The 19516-nt window shown below is 35.7% G+C and overlaps 2 protein-coding genes across 3 annotated transcripts in view; both read left to right on the forward strand.

The window, feature by feature from the left end:
- The window catches only part of PPP1CB (protein phosphatase 1 catalytic subunit beta), a 35368-nt gene extending 25485 nt beyond the window's left edge, over positions 1 to 9883 (forward strand). For both annotated transcript variants that reach the window (XM_074341835.1, XM_074341836.1), the window contains exons 7-9: positions 3156 to 3307; positions 5786 to 5920; positions 8077 to 9883. In XM_074341835.1, the coding sequence (XP_074197936.1) occupies positions 3156 to 3307; positions 5786 to 5920; positions 8077 to 8181 (392 nt within the window). In that variant the 3' untranslated portion in view covers positions 8182 to 9883. The remainder of the gene's footprint in view (positions 1 to 3155; positions 3308 to 5785; positions 5921 to 8076) is intronic.
- A 155-nt stretch (positions 9884 to 10038) lies between these two features.
- The window catches only part of SPDYA (speedy/RINGO cell cycle regulator family member A), a 30955-nt gene continuing 21477 nt past the window's right edge, over positions 10039 to 19516 (forward strand). The window contains exon 1 of the mRNA XM_010948449.3: positions 10039 to 19358. Coding sequence (XP_010946751.1) covers positions 19124 to 19358 — 235 coding nt within the window. The 5' untranslated portion in view covers positions 10039 to 19123. The remainder of the gene's footprint in view (positions 19359 to 19516) is intronic.

Consider the following 19516-nt stretch of genomic DNA (forward strand, 5'->3'; position numbering starts at 1 on the left):
TTACATTTACCAGCTTATTATAAAGGATACAATTCAGGGACAGCCAAATGGAAGAGATACATAAGGCAAAGGTATAGGGAGAGCCATTTGTTGGTAGATGAACAGCTTCCACACCTTTTGACTTCAATGTGTTTGCCAACCTGGAAGCTTCCCAAATCTAGTTAAAGAGTTTTTATAGAACATTGTTTTCCAGCCCCCTACTCCCCAGAGGTGTAGGTACAGAGTGGGAGGGCTGAAAGTCCCAACTCTGTAATCCTGTGTTTGGTCTTTTGGTTGACTGGGCCCCATCTGGAAGCTCTCTGGCCCTCCCGCTAACACCCTCCCCAACCCAGGTCACCTCATTAACATGAACTCCAGTGTGATGGAAAGGGGGCTCCCTTATGAATAACTGAAAACCCTTCTATCAGGAAATTCTGATGGTTTTAGAAGCTTTGTGCCAGGAATGGGAACAAAGATCAAATATATTTTTATTATATCACACTGTCATACTATTAAAAGCAGTAGCATAAGTGAAATTGCCCTTTCACTCATTTTCTACCACACTTTTTTAAAAACAAACTTACATTGTTAGATTAATTGTCCCATTATTTGTGTAATCAAACCCACTGTATATTGATTGTATTCATCAGTTCTCAACAAACTTTAATATCTTTAAATGATGGTTGCCTAGAGTGCCATAGGGTCTAGAAATCTTATTATGTGTATTAGGAACATCATACATACGAAAAATAAAAAGGTCTTTCAGCTTACTGAAAAGAAGTTTGTTTATTGGTAATTTTGTAAAGGGGAATTGATAATTCATCGGATAGGATTGGGCTGGATAGTTACTAAGTTCATTTCCCACTCTTAAGATCCAAAGATTCTATAGAAAGATAAGCATTAAAAAATATTCCCAGACCAGTGCCTGAGTAAACCATGGCTAAAACCTGTAAATTAGCTTGTTAGTAACATGCATTTGGTTGCTTGTTTTTAAGTGCAATTGGATTGTTTCGTTCAGTGTACTGAAAGCCTAATGATAACACTCAATGCTATTCATGACTGTCAGCCGCTATGAACAGTTGTAGAGATCCTGTTATCAGTAAGCCACTGACATATTGTATATTGCAGTAAGTTGTTTCATAACTTACTTGGGTAAAAACGTTTTTGTATTGATTATAAAAGGAAAACATGTGTTTTACCAGATTTTGATTGTAATTATAGAATATATTTGACTAACCTAATAGAAACTGGTATTTAAATAATAGAGTATTTAAAATAAACACAATATAAATTTCAAGTCATATCTTCAGAGTTTCTGTTAATGATATAGTTTAGACATAAATCACATTCAAGGGTGGCATTTAGGTTTCTCTTTTCAGCATAACTTTAATGGGAAGTTTCTGATATTTTTGAGGTAGTAGCCTAATAATTATAATGCTTAGTCATTAGGGATTGGATTGTAAAACACAGAACCTTAGCTCTGAGTTCTTATCTTGATTCCATTAAGATTGAAGAATGGCACATTGTTGTTGCTACCATTATTTGATTTTATATGCATCCAGGCTGTCATATTTTCCAGAGAATTCCAAAAGCAATTGCATTCTAGTTTTATTGTCAAATTAAAATTATAGAATAATGTTTTGGCCTCCTCACTGCTTCTGTGGAAACAGACTCGAAAGTATGAGCATTATAGAGCAGTGTGTGTTTTTGTATGTGCATGTTTCAGGAATCAGCTTCTGATTCTTTAGAAAGCAGAAAGAGCTTGTAAATTGAGACTATCCTAATGGATTTTGTATGATGGTGGATTTCTTAAAACGTCATGACAGAAGCTTAGGAAATAATGATAGAAATTAAGAGTACATTGCCACCAATTCTACAAGGTGTTTTAGATACTTCCCTATCAAGACAAGCTATACAGTGATTCAATGAAGATCTCCTTTCCTGATAAGCTGTATTGTGAGGTATATGGATTATCAAAAAACATCTTTAAAACAGACTCATTCTAAAAGTCTTCCCTTAGCATCATAGTTCTTAGAAAACTAACTTAATATCAGCATCTCAGCAACCTCTCCCTCTTAATCACTACAATTTGACTTTTTCACGCTCTCTTCCCCTCAGCCATCAAGAAATTGCTTTCATTAAGGTCTGGTGATCTAGTTGTAAGTGGCACATGTTTTGGTTTTTGTCCTAATCCACCTGATCATTGTACTTGAAACTTAACCGTTTTCTACTTCTGGGTAATTCTTACCCTTTCAGGAGATCCCTACTATTCTAATCTCTTCCTTTTGTTTTGACCACTGCTCAGTATTTTTTGCTCATTTCTTCTCCCCTGCCTGCTGATTAAGTGTTAGATTCCTCAGAGTTCATTTATTGGTCTTTTCACTTCATATTTCCAAGGTACTCTCAGTCCCTTCTCTAAGATTTATACTCGTATTAGTATGATGAAGATACTTAGATAAATATTTTTGGCTCTGACCTCTTTTTTTAAGCCTGAAACATTACTAAAGTCAGGGTTCTTACCTGATTTTCTTCCTCCATACTTTTTAAATCCTCCAGGCCTTTGTAGAAAATGTTTTCTTCCCTCAAACTGATCTATAATCAAATGTAGTCAATGAAATTTCAACTGGTTTCCCAGAATTAGCTAAACTGATGTAGAAGTTTATATGTGGAAAAACAAAAAATTAAAGTAACATTAACTAAGACAGTCCTGAGGAAAAATAAGTGGGATAGGCCTATCAAATACGAAGATTTATTTAAAATCTCTAGTATGTTATTGGCTCAGTGATAAATAAAGTGGATTAATGGGATAGACTATGGCAGCAAAAACAGTATAGGTAGCTCGGTAAGGAGAGGATAAACTGTTGAAATGCTTCTGGGTCGATTGGTTATTCATATAGAGAAACTATAGACAAAAAGATGAACAGCCTTTTCCACATGCTATATGCTTAGGGAGTGCCATACGCATATATCCTATAATATTTGGAAAGGGATGCTACCTTTGGAAGCCAGGCAACATTGTATATGCATGGTTACTTTAACAAAAAGTAAGTTCAACAGGCTAATACTAGGGGCCAAATGATTGTTACTGTTTATTAAAGAATGCAGGAGAAATGTAATAGGTAGATTTTACTTTATAACTTACTGTTTTTTCATTGCTGTGTTTTCATTCTGTAAAGGTTTGCTCTGTGATTTGCTGTGGTCTGATCCAGATAAGGATGTGCAAGGCTGGGGAGAAAATGATCGTGGTGTTTCCTTCACTTTTGGAGCTGATGTAGTCAGTAAATTTCTGAATCGTCATGATTTAGACTTGATTTGTCGAGCTCATCAGGTATGAAATACAAAACTTTTGGATGTTTTAGTATTTGTTAACTACTTTTATTTTTGAGGAAACTGAGAGCCAAGAGAGCTAATTATGCAAAGAAAGCAGTATAAGAGGTAAAGCCTATACTTTGATCTCAGTTAACAGGCTAATAATCTATTAACCATTTCTCACCCTCTTAAGAGGAAAGGTTTCAAAGGAATATATTTTTGTAGTGTACTGCAATACTAACAGATTTTTCGGTGCTTGTCTGAAGCTTTCTAGAAATCTTTGATCCTATTTTAGTATATTTACATGTTAATAACAATCAAATGAATCATGTGGATTTTGATAAAAACAAAACTATACTGTGAAAAAGACGCTTTTGAGATAATTGGGGAAATTTGATTATAGACCAGGTATTAGATGTCAAGGAGTTAATTATTTTAACTTTGATGGTACATTGCTGTGTAAGAAGGATGTCAGTATTTTTCAGAAATGCATACTCAAGTATGTAGAGGTAAGATGGCGTGTCTAGGATTTGTTTTAAAATACATCAACAGAGACAAGGGGTGGGTAAATGAAATGTAGCAAAATCTTGGTAATTACTGAGCAAGGTGTGAGTAAATGAGAGTTTATTGAACTCTATCTACCTATGTGTATTTTGAATTTTCATTTAAAAAATATATATGTGTAGTTTAGGTTTATTTGATTTTTTTATGGCCTCCTTCACCAATAGATTGTATACTCTTTAAGGAGGGGATTTTGATTTCTTGACCTTTGAATATCCATTTCTTTATGAACTTATAGACATACTGTAGCATGCAGTGAGTGTTTGTTGAATAAAAGAATGAACAAAAGCTTATTTTAACAATTTAATATATCAAGTCCTTATGCTCTCTAAAACATGACTGGTATGAAATACATTGAAAAGCATTTTTAAAAATTCTTTGTTAGCTACTTTGGAAGTAATGAAAGTATTTGAAATTTGTAAATATAATTTTTAAAGTTTCCCTGTTCCTTTGTTAAAGCAAAATTTATTAAGCTAATTATGTTCTCCACTACAGTGTTTCCCTTTTTTATCCTATGTGATAACAGAGATGACAGGCTTCTCATTTTCTGCTTATGTTGTATATCACATGCCTTTTTCCTGTTAGAATTAACTAGTTCAGTTGAAATGAAGTCACATCCCCAAATCCTCTGCTTTTGGCACAGTTGTCTTTTAATCAGTGAATATTGTGTATATAACTTAGATAATTAAGATAAGTCTTCCACAAGATAACAGGGCAGAGTTTCTAAGTTTCCTAATAAAGTACCCACTAGTAATCTTTTTTTCCAGCTGTAGATCTCCATTCACTTGTATTTTCAAAAACAGGTGATGATTTTTAAAAGTCATGTTACTTAGCTACCTTAGTTTGCATAGTCATTTTCCAGAAACCTCCAAAATCCTGTACTGCTTATTTTCAAACATATTATCTCTAAAAGTAGGAGACTTATGATGGGAAACAACACAAATTACAAATATTTCCTTTTTTAAAACCCTCTTGTTTTAGTAAGTAAGTGAATAAATGAACAAATGAATGAGCAAAATAGAACTAAAAGGACAATACTGAGTGCCAAGCAGTATGCTGAGCTGAAGTAGATAAGGTGGCCAAGGTCTTAACAGAAAAGGTTAATATCTAAATTTTAGATAATAGATTTAGATGAGATAATTACAACAGGAACATGTACCTGATAACTAAGGTAGGAATTATTTTAAAATGTAAATGATTGTGGCAGTGGTTTCTCCAAGTATTGCAGGATAATTTTGCTTAGTCAAAAACCTTAAAGACTTGAAAAGATATTCTTGCTTACTAAAATAAGTATGATTACATGTCATTGCCTACCTCTCAGATTTATGAAGCTGAGAAACATAATTGTTTAAATCAATCAAGAATTGAGAGTAGATTCTAGAAATCATGTTAAATTATTAAGGAAAAGAATTGTACATATAAAAATATAGTCTATAGGCAGTTAATTTTTAGTGGCATGATCTATGTAAATTAAACTCAACTTAGTATAAGTTTTCAGTGTGTGGCTACATAATACTAATAGGAAATGAGAAAGTGAAAGAAGAAAAATGTTCTTGGCATAATCTGTCTTTCATATTGTTCATTGAATTAAGGATTCTGTAGTTGGGTAATAATGCCATCATCTAAGAAATACTTAGTGTCTCAGACCTCTTTGGATACTGTATCTGTTAGCATATGGAGAGCTTTGGAAATGGTATGGTTTTTAAACTTTTTAGTAATCATAAATTTATTATTTCATTTAAGCTAAATTCTTGCTTATAGAAAAAGCAAACCAATTTTAATACTCTAAGGCAAGTTTAAAAGTAAAAATCAGGTTTCCAAAAGAAAACAGGGTTTTGGGGTTTTTTCAGGCTTTTGTCACATTAATCTTAGTATTGATGGTTGAAAATTTCATGTATATAAGTGTGTTTTTTTCTTTTGACTTTTTCTTTGCCAGGTGGTGGAAGATGGATATGAATTTTTTGCTAAGCGACAGTTGGTAACCCTATTTTCAGCCCCAAATTACTGTGGCGAGTTTGATAATGCTGGTGGAATGATGAGTGTGGATGAAACTTTGATGTGTTCATTTCAGGTATGATACAAATACAAATTTCTAGCAGCCAGAAATCTAATTAAAACTATTGTCAGAAGAATTTTCTTTCTAATTTGTGTTCTTGAGCAAGTACAGAAAATCAGTTTTATTCAGAAGTGATTATCACTGATAGATTCTAGAGATTTCTATTTACATTCACAAAGGTTCCAGCCCATTTGGTATATATCAGATATGAAGAGTTTTAGGGACCTAAGTCATGTCAGTAATTCTTGATGCAGATGTTTAAATTGTTAACTTCCTGTGTGACTCCTTGGAGAGTGGCTTACCTACTAAAAATGTAAATTCAATGAATAGTTTAGATTTTGTTTCTTTTGCAAGATTAATGGGTGGGACAGACATTGAGTTGAAAGAATTATAATTACGAACTCCAATGAAAATGATGTAGAATATTTACCTAAGAAAAACTTTCCAAATAATCTTGAAGTACCCATTTCTGAATATAGAGAAACACTTAGATTTTAAAGAGATTAGGTTTAGCTTTAGTGTGTTACTTGAAATCATTCTTGTTCATGGACTAAAATCTCTTCAGTAATTTGCTTTTGCAGAGGTTGTTTTATGTCCTTAATATGGCACACTATATTTCTCTTTTAAATGTAGAAGGAGGTTCTGTTTCTATCAACTAATGTAATTGAATGCTAAATATTTTACTTCTCATTTACAATTTAAAGGTAGTAACCAGGCCTTATCCTTCAACAGTTGCCATAATGTAGTTGTAATATTTTTTTCCCACTGAGGCACTATGATGCTTTGAATAGTTACAAGAAATGCTTCATAAGTCTTTTCTACACATTTTCTCTGTAGATACTGAGATTCTCTATCTAAAATGTAGGTTAAAGCTCTATTTACACCCATCAGAATAAATACAGTTTTTAAACATCAGACAGTAGCAGGTACTGGTGAGGATGTGGAGAAGTTGGAACCTTACACATTGATGGTAGGAATGGAAAATGGTGCCACCACTTTGGAGGAGTTTGGCAGTGCCCCCAAAAGTTAAACATAGAGTTTTTATATGATTCAGCAATTCCACTCCTAGATATATACCCAAAAGAATTGAAAGCACATACTTAAGTACCCATATATGCATATTCACAGGAGCATTGTTTGTAATAGCCAAAGGGTAGAAACAACCCAAACATCCATCAACTAAAGAGTGAGTAAGCAAAATGTGGAATATCCATAAAATGGCATATTGTTTGGCAGTTAAAAGTAATAAAGTCCTAATGCATGCTCCAACATCAAAATCAGTATCTCAGTGAAAGAAGCCAGTCACAAAAGAGCACATACTGTATGGTTTCATTTATTAAAAATAGCCAGAAAAGACAAATCAAATAGAGAAAGAAAATAGAATAGTGATTGCTTGGAGTTGAAGGGGTTAGGGGAGTGGAGAGTAGAAATGGGGAGTGAGTGATTGCTGATGGTAACAGGGTTTCTTTCTGGGCTTACTAAAGTTAGATTGTAGCAGTAATTATACTGTACTTTATATTTTATATATATTATATATGTAAAAGTATAGCTTGTAAATATATTGAAATTTTTTAACTTGTTAGATTTTAAATGGGTGAGCTTTACATGTAATATATATAAATAAAGCTTTTTTTTAATTAAAAGATCTGTGTACAGATAATTAAGATCTGAAGAGATTGTAGCTAATTACCCTTTAAATAAATAGTAGAATTATGATGAAAACCTGGGTCTTTTGACTTTTAAATTAGTGTTCTTTCCTCATCACAGAGATACACTAATTTGAAAAAAATGTACTTAGATCTAAGGATTGGGTAGTTGATAGGATTTGTGTACTTGAGTTTTTGGTACTAAATTATCTATGAAATGACAAAGAATAGCGGTATTGAGATACTCAGACATTTGTACTCTTGCTTTTGTTTGGTTTGGGGAGACAGGAGAGGGACTGAACTAAGGGCCTCATGCAGGCTGAGCACACACTCACCACTCGCTGTACACTCCCCTCAGACATTTGCACTCTTCAAACGTGAGAAATGTGTGTGGAACGTTGCTGCTTTTTCCTACATTTTTATAACTGATGTCATTTATTGAAAAGCCCACTATTGTAAAAATAACTTTCTTAAACTTACTATATTTGAAAAAATTAACATTGTTAATAAATTGTTTACTTTAAGATACTGAAACCATCTGAAAAGAAAGCTAAGTACCAATATGGTGGACTGAATTCAGGACGTCCCGTGACTCCACCTCGAACAGCTAATCCACCGAAGAAAAGGTGAAGAAAGGAACTCTGTAAAGAAACCATCAGATTTGTTAAGGACATACTTCATAATATATAAGTGTGCACTGTAAAACCATCCAGCCATTTGACACCCTTTATGATGTCACACCTTTAACTTAAGGAGACGGGTAAAGGATCTTAAATTTTTTTCTAATAGAAAGATGTGCTACACTGTATTGTAATAAGTATACTCTGTTATAATATTCAACAAAGTTAAATCCAAATTCAGAATTACCCATTAAAGTTACATCTTCACGTATCACAGTTTTTAAAGTTGAAAAAAGCATCCCAGTTAAACTAGATGTGATAGTTAAACCAGATGAAAGCATGATGATCCATCTGTGTAATGTGGTTTTAGTGTTGCTTGGTTGTTTAATTATTTTGGGCTTGTTTTGTTTTGTTTTATTTGTTTTTGCTAGAATAATGGCAAATTCTTTAAATTTTTTTCCCATTTTTAAAAGTGAAATGTGGGATGAGATTTAAAGACATTCATCAACTATTATTTTCCCTTGCTTATTTACTTATGTACCTGTTTGATCTTACTAGGAAAACTTATGCCTCATTACAGTAAAAAGGAATTTTAGAGATATTTTTTAAAAATAAGCAAACTGTCCGGGAGAGTGATTTAATCAGTTTGGGCAACCGTTACAGCTGATAATAGTATTTTGCTTTATACAGAAATTGCCACTGATTTGGATTTGTGCACTCTAATTTTAACTTATTGATGCTCTATCGTGCAGTAGCATTTCATTTAACTTTAAGATAAGGCTCATTTAGTATACCCAACTAGTTGGTAATGTGATTATGTGGTACCTTGGCTTTAGGTTTTAATTCGCATGAAACACCTTTTTGGCATGCTTAACTTTCTGGTAACACCCTCACCTGCATCGGTTTTGTTTTTTTTGGGGTTCTTTTCGGTTGTTGTTGTTGTTGTTTGTTTTTAGATCCACAGAACATGAGAATCCTTTTTTGACAAGCCTTGGGAAGCTGACACTATCTCCTTTTTCCTCTCTGTATGAAGGATGTATTTAAATGAATGCTGGTCAGTGGGACATTTGTCAACTATGGGAATTGGGTGCTTAACTGTCTAATATTGCCATGTGAATGTTGTATACGATTGTAAGGCTTATGTCACTAAAGATTTTTAATCTGATTTTTCATGATCAAAGTTCACATGATATTGTATAGACATGCTTTGTAGTGAACTATAGTAGCAATAATTTCTGTACATGATCAAGGGTTTATTGCCGCATTTCTTTCCCTGTTCTTTTTTTTTTTTTCCCCCAAAGGGTTAGTATTAACAAATGACAGGAATAGAAAAGTCAGATTTTAGAAGGAGAACTTAACAGGACACAGATTTGTTGTGATTCTTTGGATGCGACACTTTTGTATGTGATTCTAAAAGCTTTTATTGAACATTGTCAAATTTGTAAGCTTCATGGGGATGGACATCATACTTCTATACGTGCTACCGTAGACGTGAAATTCTTGACCTTAATATTGTCTTTGAAAATGTTAAATTGAGAATTCTGTTAACTTACATTTTAAGAATTGGCGTATTGTATTACTGCAAGAGATTTGATTTTCAGCACAGTGCAAAGTTACTTCAAATGCATATGTCTTTTTATTTTCTAATTCCATTTTGTTTTAAAACACATTTTAAATGTAGTTTTCTCATTTAGTAAAAGTTGTCTAATTGATATGAAGCCTGACTGGTTATTTTATTCCTTTTTTTTCTTTACAGTGAGACATTTAAACACACGTTTTATTCAAATAGATTTTAATGTCTTTGACGTATATTGAATTAGTTCCTTACTAAAATTGTCCGTGTTCTGCATATGATGTATTAGGTTAGGTCACACAGGCTTTTATCTAACGTGATTTAAGTATCTTCCTAACTGAAGTGTAAGTTGAGCAATTTTTAAGAGTTTTACATGTAATCTTAGTAGTTATAGAGTGAAGGGAGTCTTGAAAATAAGCCTTTGGCAGGAGACAGCAGTCTTTTATTAATTTTAGTATTGGTCAACACATTAATTTGGATCCTATATACTGGGTTTTTGTAATAATTTAGCCAGGTCAGTACTGAATATGAAAAAAATAGTCACTAGTTAAGCAAATTAATATTGGTCACTGAATTTGAAGAGTGGAAACATCATGTTTTAAAATTATTCAAAGAGCCTTAAAACCACTTTAACAGCTTCTATTCATATAATGTGTTCATTAAAAATTTTATTTGCTTGGTAACACTGCTACTTGAAATAAATAAAACTTCATTTCTTAGGAGAAAAATATCCTGGAATTCTAGTGTCACTAATTTCTATTGTTCTCCTCTGTCACCAATTTATATCATTTCCCTCTCTGATTTTTAATTATTTTCTATATTCAAATTTATCTTTATTCTTAAATGTCATGACATTCAAAATCATTAAACACATTAGATAACTGTGATAATGTGATGGATCATATGAATTATTATGGTCAATTTCTGTTCTTGATTGGAAAGAATTAACTATAAATTGCATTTGAAGCTTTAACATTCATTGTTTTAATTTTGCTCAGGGACCAGTTTTAATCATGATCAGCAAGACTGGTTTGTTCAACATGTTGAGTCAAAATGCCTGCAAGAATTTTAACATTTAAAAGGTGGCTAATTGGAAGTGTGAGGGTGTTCAGAGGATATATAGGCCTTTCAAAAAAAAATTCATCTGAGGGAATACCAGGAGCATCTTGAGATGTGTTCCTTCAGAGTATATAAAAGTAGATTATATTAAATACATCTCCATTTATAAGTTCAGGTATATTCCTGTGTCTCCTTGGCAACTGTAACTTTTGAACTAAGAGAACAAATTTTTTTCTTTCACATCTTTACACTAAAAGAAGGAGAATAGGCTTACTCTACTCTTGTTACCCTGACCTAATCCACCTCTCTTCCTTATAAATCCGACCCTGAAGAAAAACTGCACTTGAGAAGACACTTAATAGCCTGACTATACCAGTGGCTTCACGTAGAAATACTATGTCCTTTTTTGCTAGTAGATTTTAGTGTTTTATAATCCCTTAAACAGCTAAAAGTTAATTGAAAGGAGCTTAAAGTGACAGCACACCTTGCAAAATGATCAAATAAGACATAAATTGATTCCATATAAATATACATCTAAAGTTTTATTATGTTTATTCTCTTTATAAATGTTTTAGTAAAAAGTGAAATTTAGACAGTGTAGAAATTTTGATCTCCCATTCAGTTTTACCTGTACATTTGAATGCCAGAATTTCTAAATCCTCTGATTAGAAAAGTTTAAAAGTCAAAACTTATTTCCTTCAGCCACATTGGTTGACTTATTAAATCATAAACTTCTTTAATTTTTCATTGTTGTTTACTTTCTCATATAGGTTGCCAGTGTCTTATTAAGCCTTGTTTTTTACAAAAGTGGCTATAAATCTTTGCTTTTTCCTTCTTAGGGGTCTTTGCTAGTTATTATGGTTACAGAATCTTACTTGTAACCCCCATTGTTTTGGCTGTGAATAGAGTGGAAGATTACAAGTGTGTTGTGAGGAGTGTCTTCTATGTATGTGAAAGGGAGCAAGGACAAACTGCCTAAAGCCCATAGATTCAGCATTTCTTTGATACTACATGTAAAAAGGTGGGAACCTAAGGTCTGCCCTGAAGGCTTTCAGTCAACCCTCGCCTTGGATCACCAAGTAAGATGTGTGTTAATTTTTGCAGCTGCCTGAATCTGAGTAATTCAGTAGATGAACAGGCCAACATTTTTCCTGAGAGAGCAGTGACACCACAACTAAACCATTAGGTGCCTTTTAGCACCAATTTTTAATGTATCATGTATAAACACTGATTATTGACAAAGTCACAAAGACAAAATACAACAGGAAAGTAGTCCAAAGGAGTCGTTTATGTGTGTAACAAGTTTAATTGAGCTAACTGAAGTCTTAAGTCTCCTAGTGTACTTCTTGGGAAAAAAAGAGCTGAGGAAACAAAACCAGGGTTTTGAAACTATCAGGCTACCTCAGATAGGTACTTCTCAAACTGATACTGGCACAGTTTCTGAAGATGCTGTCACTTACCAATAGGTTATTAACAGACATGCTTTTTTTTTTTTTTTTTTTATCATTCTTGGATAAACATGAGCTCTGTCTTTCAAGCTCTCTTAGTATTATAAGGATTCCTGAGAAGGCAAGTGTGAGGGGTAGAGTCACTTGAGAAGTCATATTCTGGTGGTACTCTTGATCCTACTCAATTTACCAAATTAAAAATCAAGAGCCTACTTTAATACCTCAGGAGAACTAACGTGAGGCCCAGGGTCCCATTCTCAGCACATATATCTGTTATGCAGTGTGTGCCTTAAGAAGTATCAGAAACAGATCCCTGTTTCCCAGGATAATTGCCTTGGGTTTTGTAGCCAGTCTCTAGCTGGGGCCCAGTAATGCCACTGAAATAATTTGATAATATCAAAAATCTAGGTTATAAAAGCTTTCTATTACTATACTGTACATCCTGGTTTTAGTGGGAAACCCTAATCTTTTATCAAGTGAGTACCGTAAAGTCTTTGGGTATCTTCACTGACAGATTAACACAAATTGTGGTCTATTCCATTTTTGAAAGAAAATTATTTGTTGTACAAATCCATTACTATGCTGGGCATTCCTTCAAAATGTTGTTCTCTTTGATCCTTAGAAGGCTTTAGGTCTACGAAGTAATTGTGACTAGAATGTAAACTCATGTGGGCAGACATTTTTGTCTCTTATTTGCTGATGTCTCTCCAGTTCCCAGAGTGGTGTCTGGCACATAATAGGTATGCAATTGTTGGTTTAATGAATGGCAAGTGAGTTTCAAAAATAACTTACTACTACTGTTCTGACACTTTTGACCTTTTTTGAAGAAATTAGCCAAAAATAATGTAGTTTCAGTTTTCATTTATCCTCATCTAACTGCTTTTTGTCTCTTACAGGAATGCTGGAATAGTCTCAGGAGAAAATTGACCTGGGTCTATATGGCAAGAATAGCTTAATTATTTAGTAAAATATTGGTAAATATGAGAAGTCAGTATTCATTTACTGGAAGGAACATTGCTCAGCACCTGACAGGCACATGGAGGAAGTTGCCTCTTGTTCAGAATCAAGCTTTCCAAGATCCTTATGGTTACCTTCTTGCCTTCCCTTTGCAGTTTTATTGACCTTAAAGTCACCTTTGTTGTGAGCCACTTCAAATGTATAGTTTGTATAACATTTTGTCTTTCAAAAGTCACCTAGTAAATATGAGCAGTTAAAACCAGGAATCAAAACTTCTAATGTGGAGAGAGTGTTGCCTCAATTTAACAAAGATTATGTCATAAGCAGAAGCAAGTATGTGGAGAAATCAAGAAAAATTTTTTTTCATTAACAAAAAAAGTGAGGTACAATGGAGGAAACTATTCTAGAGAGAAATTTAATACAGTTCTATCTTTTTGATTATTGTTCTATCCTAATACTTCTGAAGATTTGTTATCTCTACCATATAAAGGAACGGTCAGGCAGGCTGCATTATTGGTCATAGCGCAAAATTCCAAGAGGGGAATTTGGCTCAGCTTGAATCAAGGGCCTTTATGACTCCAATTAGTGACGAAGGGGAGAGATGATACTGCATGAATATAGTTGTTATCCCTACACCCAAGCGGTTTGGGAGGTTGAGTAGAACATTTCCTTGAAAAAGGGTGCTGAAGAGGGGGAGGGTATAACTCAGTGGTAGAGCACATGCTTAGCATGCATAAGGTCCTGGGTTCAATCCCCATTACCTCCATTAAAAAATAAAATAGGTAAACCTAATTACCGCCCCCCCAACAAAATTTAAATAAAAATAAATAAGTTTAAAGGGGAATACTGAAAAGAAAATCCAAAGATGTCCTCTACAAAACACCTTAAAAGATAATCTAGGGGTAGGGAAATAGCTCAGTGGTGAAGTGCCTGCTTGGCATGCACAGGGCCCTGGGTTCAATCTCCATGTACTTCCATTAAAAAAATTCATAAACCTAATTACCTCCCCCTCAAAAACAAATTTAAAAAAAAAAGATAATCTCATCACAAAATAAGTTCCAGGATTGTGTTATCTTACATGCAGGTGATTTTTGCCATCATCTAGCTGTGTGAGAGCCCAGGAGAGAAGGGAACATTCATTCTTCAGAGTTGCTGACTCAGAAACAGGTTGCTAGGAAGTACCGCAAGTTGGCAAGGCCAAATTACTTTTTAAATGTGATAATTGTAGTAACTGAAAAATCTAGAGACAGTCCAAATATCCAAATGATTTAAGTTTGGTCCATCCACTCTGGACTGTTATGCAATCATTTAAAAAATTTACATAGACTATATAGCAACATGAAAAAAAAAAGGCCATGATATGTTAACGGGAAAAACTTAAGTGGAAGGGAAGAGGCAAAGATGTCACTGACAAAAACTAAAAAGCTATAAGAATCCTTTTATTTATTCATTAAACAAACATTAAGCACCTATTACATCCCAGGCACCAGGCCAAGGACTAGGATGCGGCCAAAAAGAAAAGAATTTGGAACAGTAGATTTAGCAGGATAGAATTGTATTACCCCTTCTCACAAAGAGCCACGATATTGACACCTGTTTTTTAGTTTAAGTGGTCTCTCCCCCTGCTGATGTAATTATTTTAACGTAGCAGTGATTTATAATCGATGCTGCAAAGTTCACCTCTGATTTCTTGTCCCCTGCTATTGATGTCTCCATTTGCCGAGGACCCATCAGTGTCTGTGCCTGGTGCGGTGGGGCAGGGGAGTGCCAGCCCTGCAGGGCCTCTCTATCTCACTGGGGGGAAGATAAATGGCAGTAATCCAAGTCTGATTTTGGTAAGTGCCCAAGGGGAGAGGGTTACATTAGAAGGCAGAAGGAAGTGTGGGAGGGTCGCGGCGTTTTGCCAGGACCTTGCTGAAAGGGCAAGTTAGGGCCCGGTAACGGTAGAAGGTGGGCGGGCCGCGAAGGCTCCTAACGCAGCGGGCGTGGGGGGCGGGGAGGCGTGGCGCGCGCAGCCTCGAGTGGACCCCGCCCCCGGCGGCGTGCTCTGTGCGCTGATTGGCCCGTGACGGCCCCGCTCCGAGTTGGCGGGAGGTCTCAGAGCCATAGTGGAGCGACCTGCGAGCAACCGCCTGAGGCCCCGGGCGTCTTGGGGAGGCTGTCCGCCGGCCCGGCGCCCGCTCACCAGCCTCAGGTTTTGGCAGGTACCCTCCGCTCGCGCCCCGGCTTTGGGCGACTCGCCGGCGACTCTCCAGTTTCGGTTGTGCCTCGTCCCTCCGTTCCCTCTGGCAGCCCACCCCGCCCCACTCCGTGTGTGAGGGGTGGCGGCGTCTCGCCCCCTTCCGCGCACACTTCCGCCCGTGAGTCCCCTCAGGTGCCGGCGCTGCGACGAGAACACGCCCTCCAGCTCCTTCGGCCCGGGCTGGGGAGCGTCGCGGGCCGCGGGCCGAGGGCCGGCGGCGCAGTAAAGAGAGGGAGGCGGCGGCAGCGGCACCCCCTAGGTCGGGTTGGTCGGGGTCCGCCGGCACGTCGCTCTCCGGATCAGCAGGCTGTGCTCACCAGTAGGCGGGGAAGTGGGGGACAAAGGACGGGAGAGGCTTCCCCGGTGCTCGACGTGGCCGCCCCTCCTCTGGCGCGGGCGGGGTCCTCCCCGGGGACTCACCCCCGCCTGCTGAGGAGAAAGGCCTTTAGGAGAGAGCTCGCGCCTCCCCCAGACCGCCCGCCCGCCCGCCCGCCCTCTCTCCTTATTTCTGCTGGACGCCGGCTGGTGGTGTTTTGAGTTCGTCCTTCCTCTTTCTACTCGTGTCCCATTTAGCACATCTTTTTTTCCCAGGAGCATGTGCACCAGAATCCTGAGACCTGAGCTACTGCATCTCAGGACAGTGTCCTCAGCGCATTTCTCAAAATTTACAGATCTCCTTTTCTTCTATTTCCAGTACGACTGGAGGCCAACTGGCTTCAATGGGGGGGGGGGGGGGCAAAACCTCTTGAAGTAATTTAACATTTGAAGATTGATAAACCCGTGTGCTATGTTAAAATTGAGATCCTGTCTACTTACTTTTTATTCTTCATCATAAGCACATTTAAAATACCTATGATCTCTGTTACCAATAAAATTTTAACATTTAAATTATATTTATGAGTTGAGGTGAAATTTAGTTATCTGTCGTATTATAACTCTATTTTCCTGTAAAAAAAGATGCAGTAACAGTACTGCTATATGTTGAGTTTTTGCTCAGCATTCAGCGCTGTGTATTATCCATATAGTTCCTTTCCTCATCAATACTACAAAGTATGTGTTAACAGTGCCGACTCAGTGGTAGAGTGCATGCTTTGCATGCAGGAGGTCCTGAGATCAATCCCCAGTACCTCCATTTAAACAGAGAAATAAATAACCTAATTACCTCCCCCTCCAAAAATTTTTAAATGGCCTATAATAGGTAATTTAAAATGAATACGTACTGTGTACCAGATTCTAAAAAAAAATATGTGCTTTTATTATCTCAATATCACAGGTGAGAAAAGGGAGGCTCCCAGAAGTTAAATAGCTTAGAATCACATAGATAGTGAGAACCTGGTCTTAATCCAGGTCTGTTCTCCAGTATTTTAACATATATTCTCAGCTAGCTCTGTGCCTTCTGCCTTCAGTGGTGCTTAAGAATCCTGTCTTTAAAAAAAAAAAAAAATCTTCATTTGACTACTGATGTTTTCTTCATATATCTAAATGAAGAGCAAAAATAAAAATTACGTCAAGTTGGAATTTGACCAAGTGTATAGCATTGGTAGCTTCTCTCCTTTAGCTCCTTCTCCATAACTCTCTTACTAATGTTTATTAACATCAGTGAATTTCTTTTGGGGGAATTTCAGACATTTGTTTCTCTTTCTCAAATTTTATATGAAGTGGGATAGTGTAAAGGTTTACTGTGAACATGATATTTGTATTTTTGATTGATAGAAGTTTTGCATTCTATTTCATGGTAATAAAACAACACTATTTTAAGTTACTTAACAATGAGTAAAGCTTACATCCTGGGATATATGCCACAATTACTCTATATTCTAGCACATCTGACCCCCCCCCCCAAGTCTAGCCCTCACATCCCAATTTGAAAAGCATGACTATTTAGTTTTTTCCATCTAGATTGTAAGGCTGCTCTTGCCTCAGAAAAGAAAAGATCCAGATGAGGCCTCCAGCTATCTCCCAGTTGAGGTGGGTAGGAAATAGCAGAAAGTTCTTGCACGTTTCCATTTTTTTTTCTATGGAGTTTGTAGCAACCCACCCCCAACTCCATAACTGCCTACAATAGAATCTAAGGAAGAAAGAGGGAAGCAAAATAGAGGGAGGAGAACAATTATGGAATTAATTGAATATAATTTATTCTCCCTAGTTCTTTCTAATCTAGCCCTGTACTGTCTAATATGGTCACCACTAGCCACATGTGGCTACTGAGCACTTCAAATGTGACTAGTGCAATTGAAGAATTGAATTTTTACTTTAAAATTAAATACTGAAGGAATGTAAAATATTTTTGCCTTATACACTACTTCATTGTTTTGGTAAGACTACATTTCACTTTAACTGTTGGAAATTTTAGCATCTGAATTGAGATATACTATAAGTGTAAATACACACCTGATTTCAAAGCCTTAATATGAAAAAAGAATGTAAAATATCTCATTAACTTATATATTGATTACATGTTAAAATGATGTTTTGGATATACTAGGTTACATAAAATATATTACTCAAATTCACTTGCTTATTTGTACTTTTTAGATGTGGCTCTAGAAATGTAAAGTTACATATGTGGCACACGTTATATTGGACAGTGCTGTTTTCGTCCCACTATATCCAGTCTTATTTTCCATTCCTTCCTTCAGCAGGGAAGTTTCTGAGGGTCAGGAAGGAGAATCTGTACCTAACTCCTTGAACATCAAGGAAGGCATGGCTGCCGGGGTCGCTGTGAGTTATGGATTCAGAGGTTCTAATTAGGGTCTTAGAGTAGTTTCCTGCTTTGGCTATTCAGCTCCATTTTCTCTGACCCAATAAATACTTTGACCATAAAACTAATACTGACTAGTAATCATGTGAACTAATCACCAAACATGGTAGTGATTGTACATATTGTTAAATATTGATGGATTAACTTTTTAAAAATTTTTATTAGATTATAACAGTTTACATTCATTTACACTGGTAATTACACTTAAATAGTACGGTTATACGCTCACAACTTTAAAAATTAAAATGATTAAAAAATTAAAGTGATCAATTTATGAGAATCCCTCAATGCACATATGCCATGCATTTCTTCTCTAGAATCACTTTTAACTTTTCAATGAATAGCAATAAATGCCTGTGGAATCAGTGAGTTTTGTAACACATCAAGAAATTTACCAGTTAGAAAATATTTTTGTGTGTGTGAAATTACTTTTTAATATAATACTTGATAATAATTTTAGTTCTGGAAATAGTTTGCCTTGTTCTATAAAAAATTTGAGATGATGTCTTACAATCGTATGATAAAATTATGTCAATTTAAGCAGAATTTTTAAATTATCAGGAAAAAAGAATACCACAAATAGATTATAAACTCAGCATAGTTTCTATAATTAACTTTCAAATTTGGTTTTGAGTTCCCTAGTAGTCAAAGCAAAATGGTATACAGGATCTTATTAGGGAAGCGGTGGTATATCAGTTACCCAAAGGATGCGTAGCTTTTCTTAGCACTAAATTCTAAAAGCAATTTCCTATTGAGTCACTGTCACAAGTAACATTTTAGTAGCAAGTTTAGTAACATTTCATATGACTGCATCTGACAGTGTCATCCAATGAGTTGTTTTTATGTAGAAATGAACAAGAGTGTGATAAATAACTGTACATTTTATTTTTACAGGAATCGTGGGAAAACAAAATGAGGCATAATCAGCTGTGTTGTGAGACACCACCTACTGTCACTGTACATGTAAAATCAGGGTCAAATAGATCACATCAGGCTAAAAAACCCATTAATCTGAAGCGTCCTATTTTTAAAGATAGTTGGCCAACATCTGAAAAAAATGCACATAATAGCAACAAATCTAAACGCCCCAAAGGACCCTGTCTAGTTATACAGCGTCAAGAAATGACTGCTTTCTTTAAATTATTTGGTAGGTTTAAAATATAGTAATAGTGGTAATTGTAAAGTACTTAAAATGAGAGAATGTAAAGACCTGTTTTATGGTTTTCATAATAATCAAAGAGGATGCTATTATTTTCTATGTCAGATTTTCTATCTCCAACCAAATTTGCTTTTGTTTTACTTAGT

The sequence above is a fragment of the Camelus bactrianus genome, chromosome 15, assembly GCF_048773025.1.
Source record: "Camelus bactrianus isolate YW-2024 breed Bactrian camel chromosome 15, ASM4877302v1, whole genome shotgun sequence".
Classification (NCBI taxonomy): Eukaryota; Metazoa; Chordata; class Mammalia; order Artiodactyla; family Camelidae; genus Camelus; species Camelus bactrianus.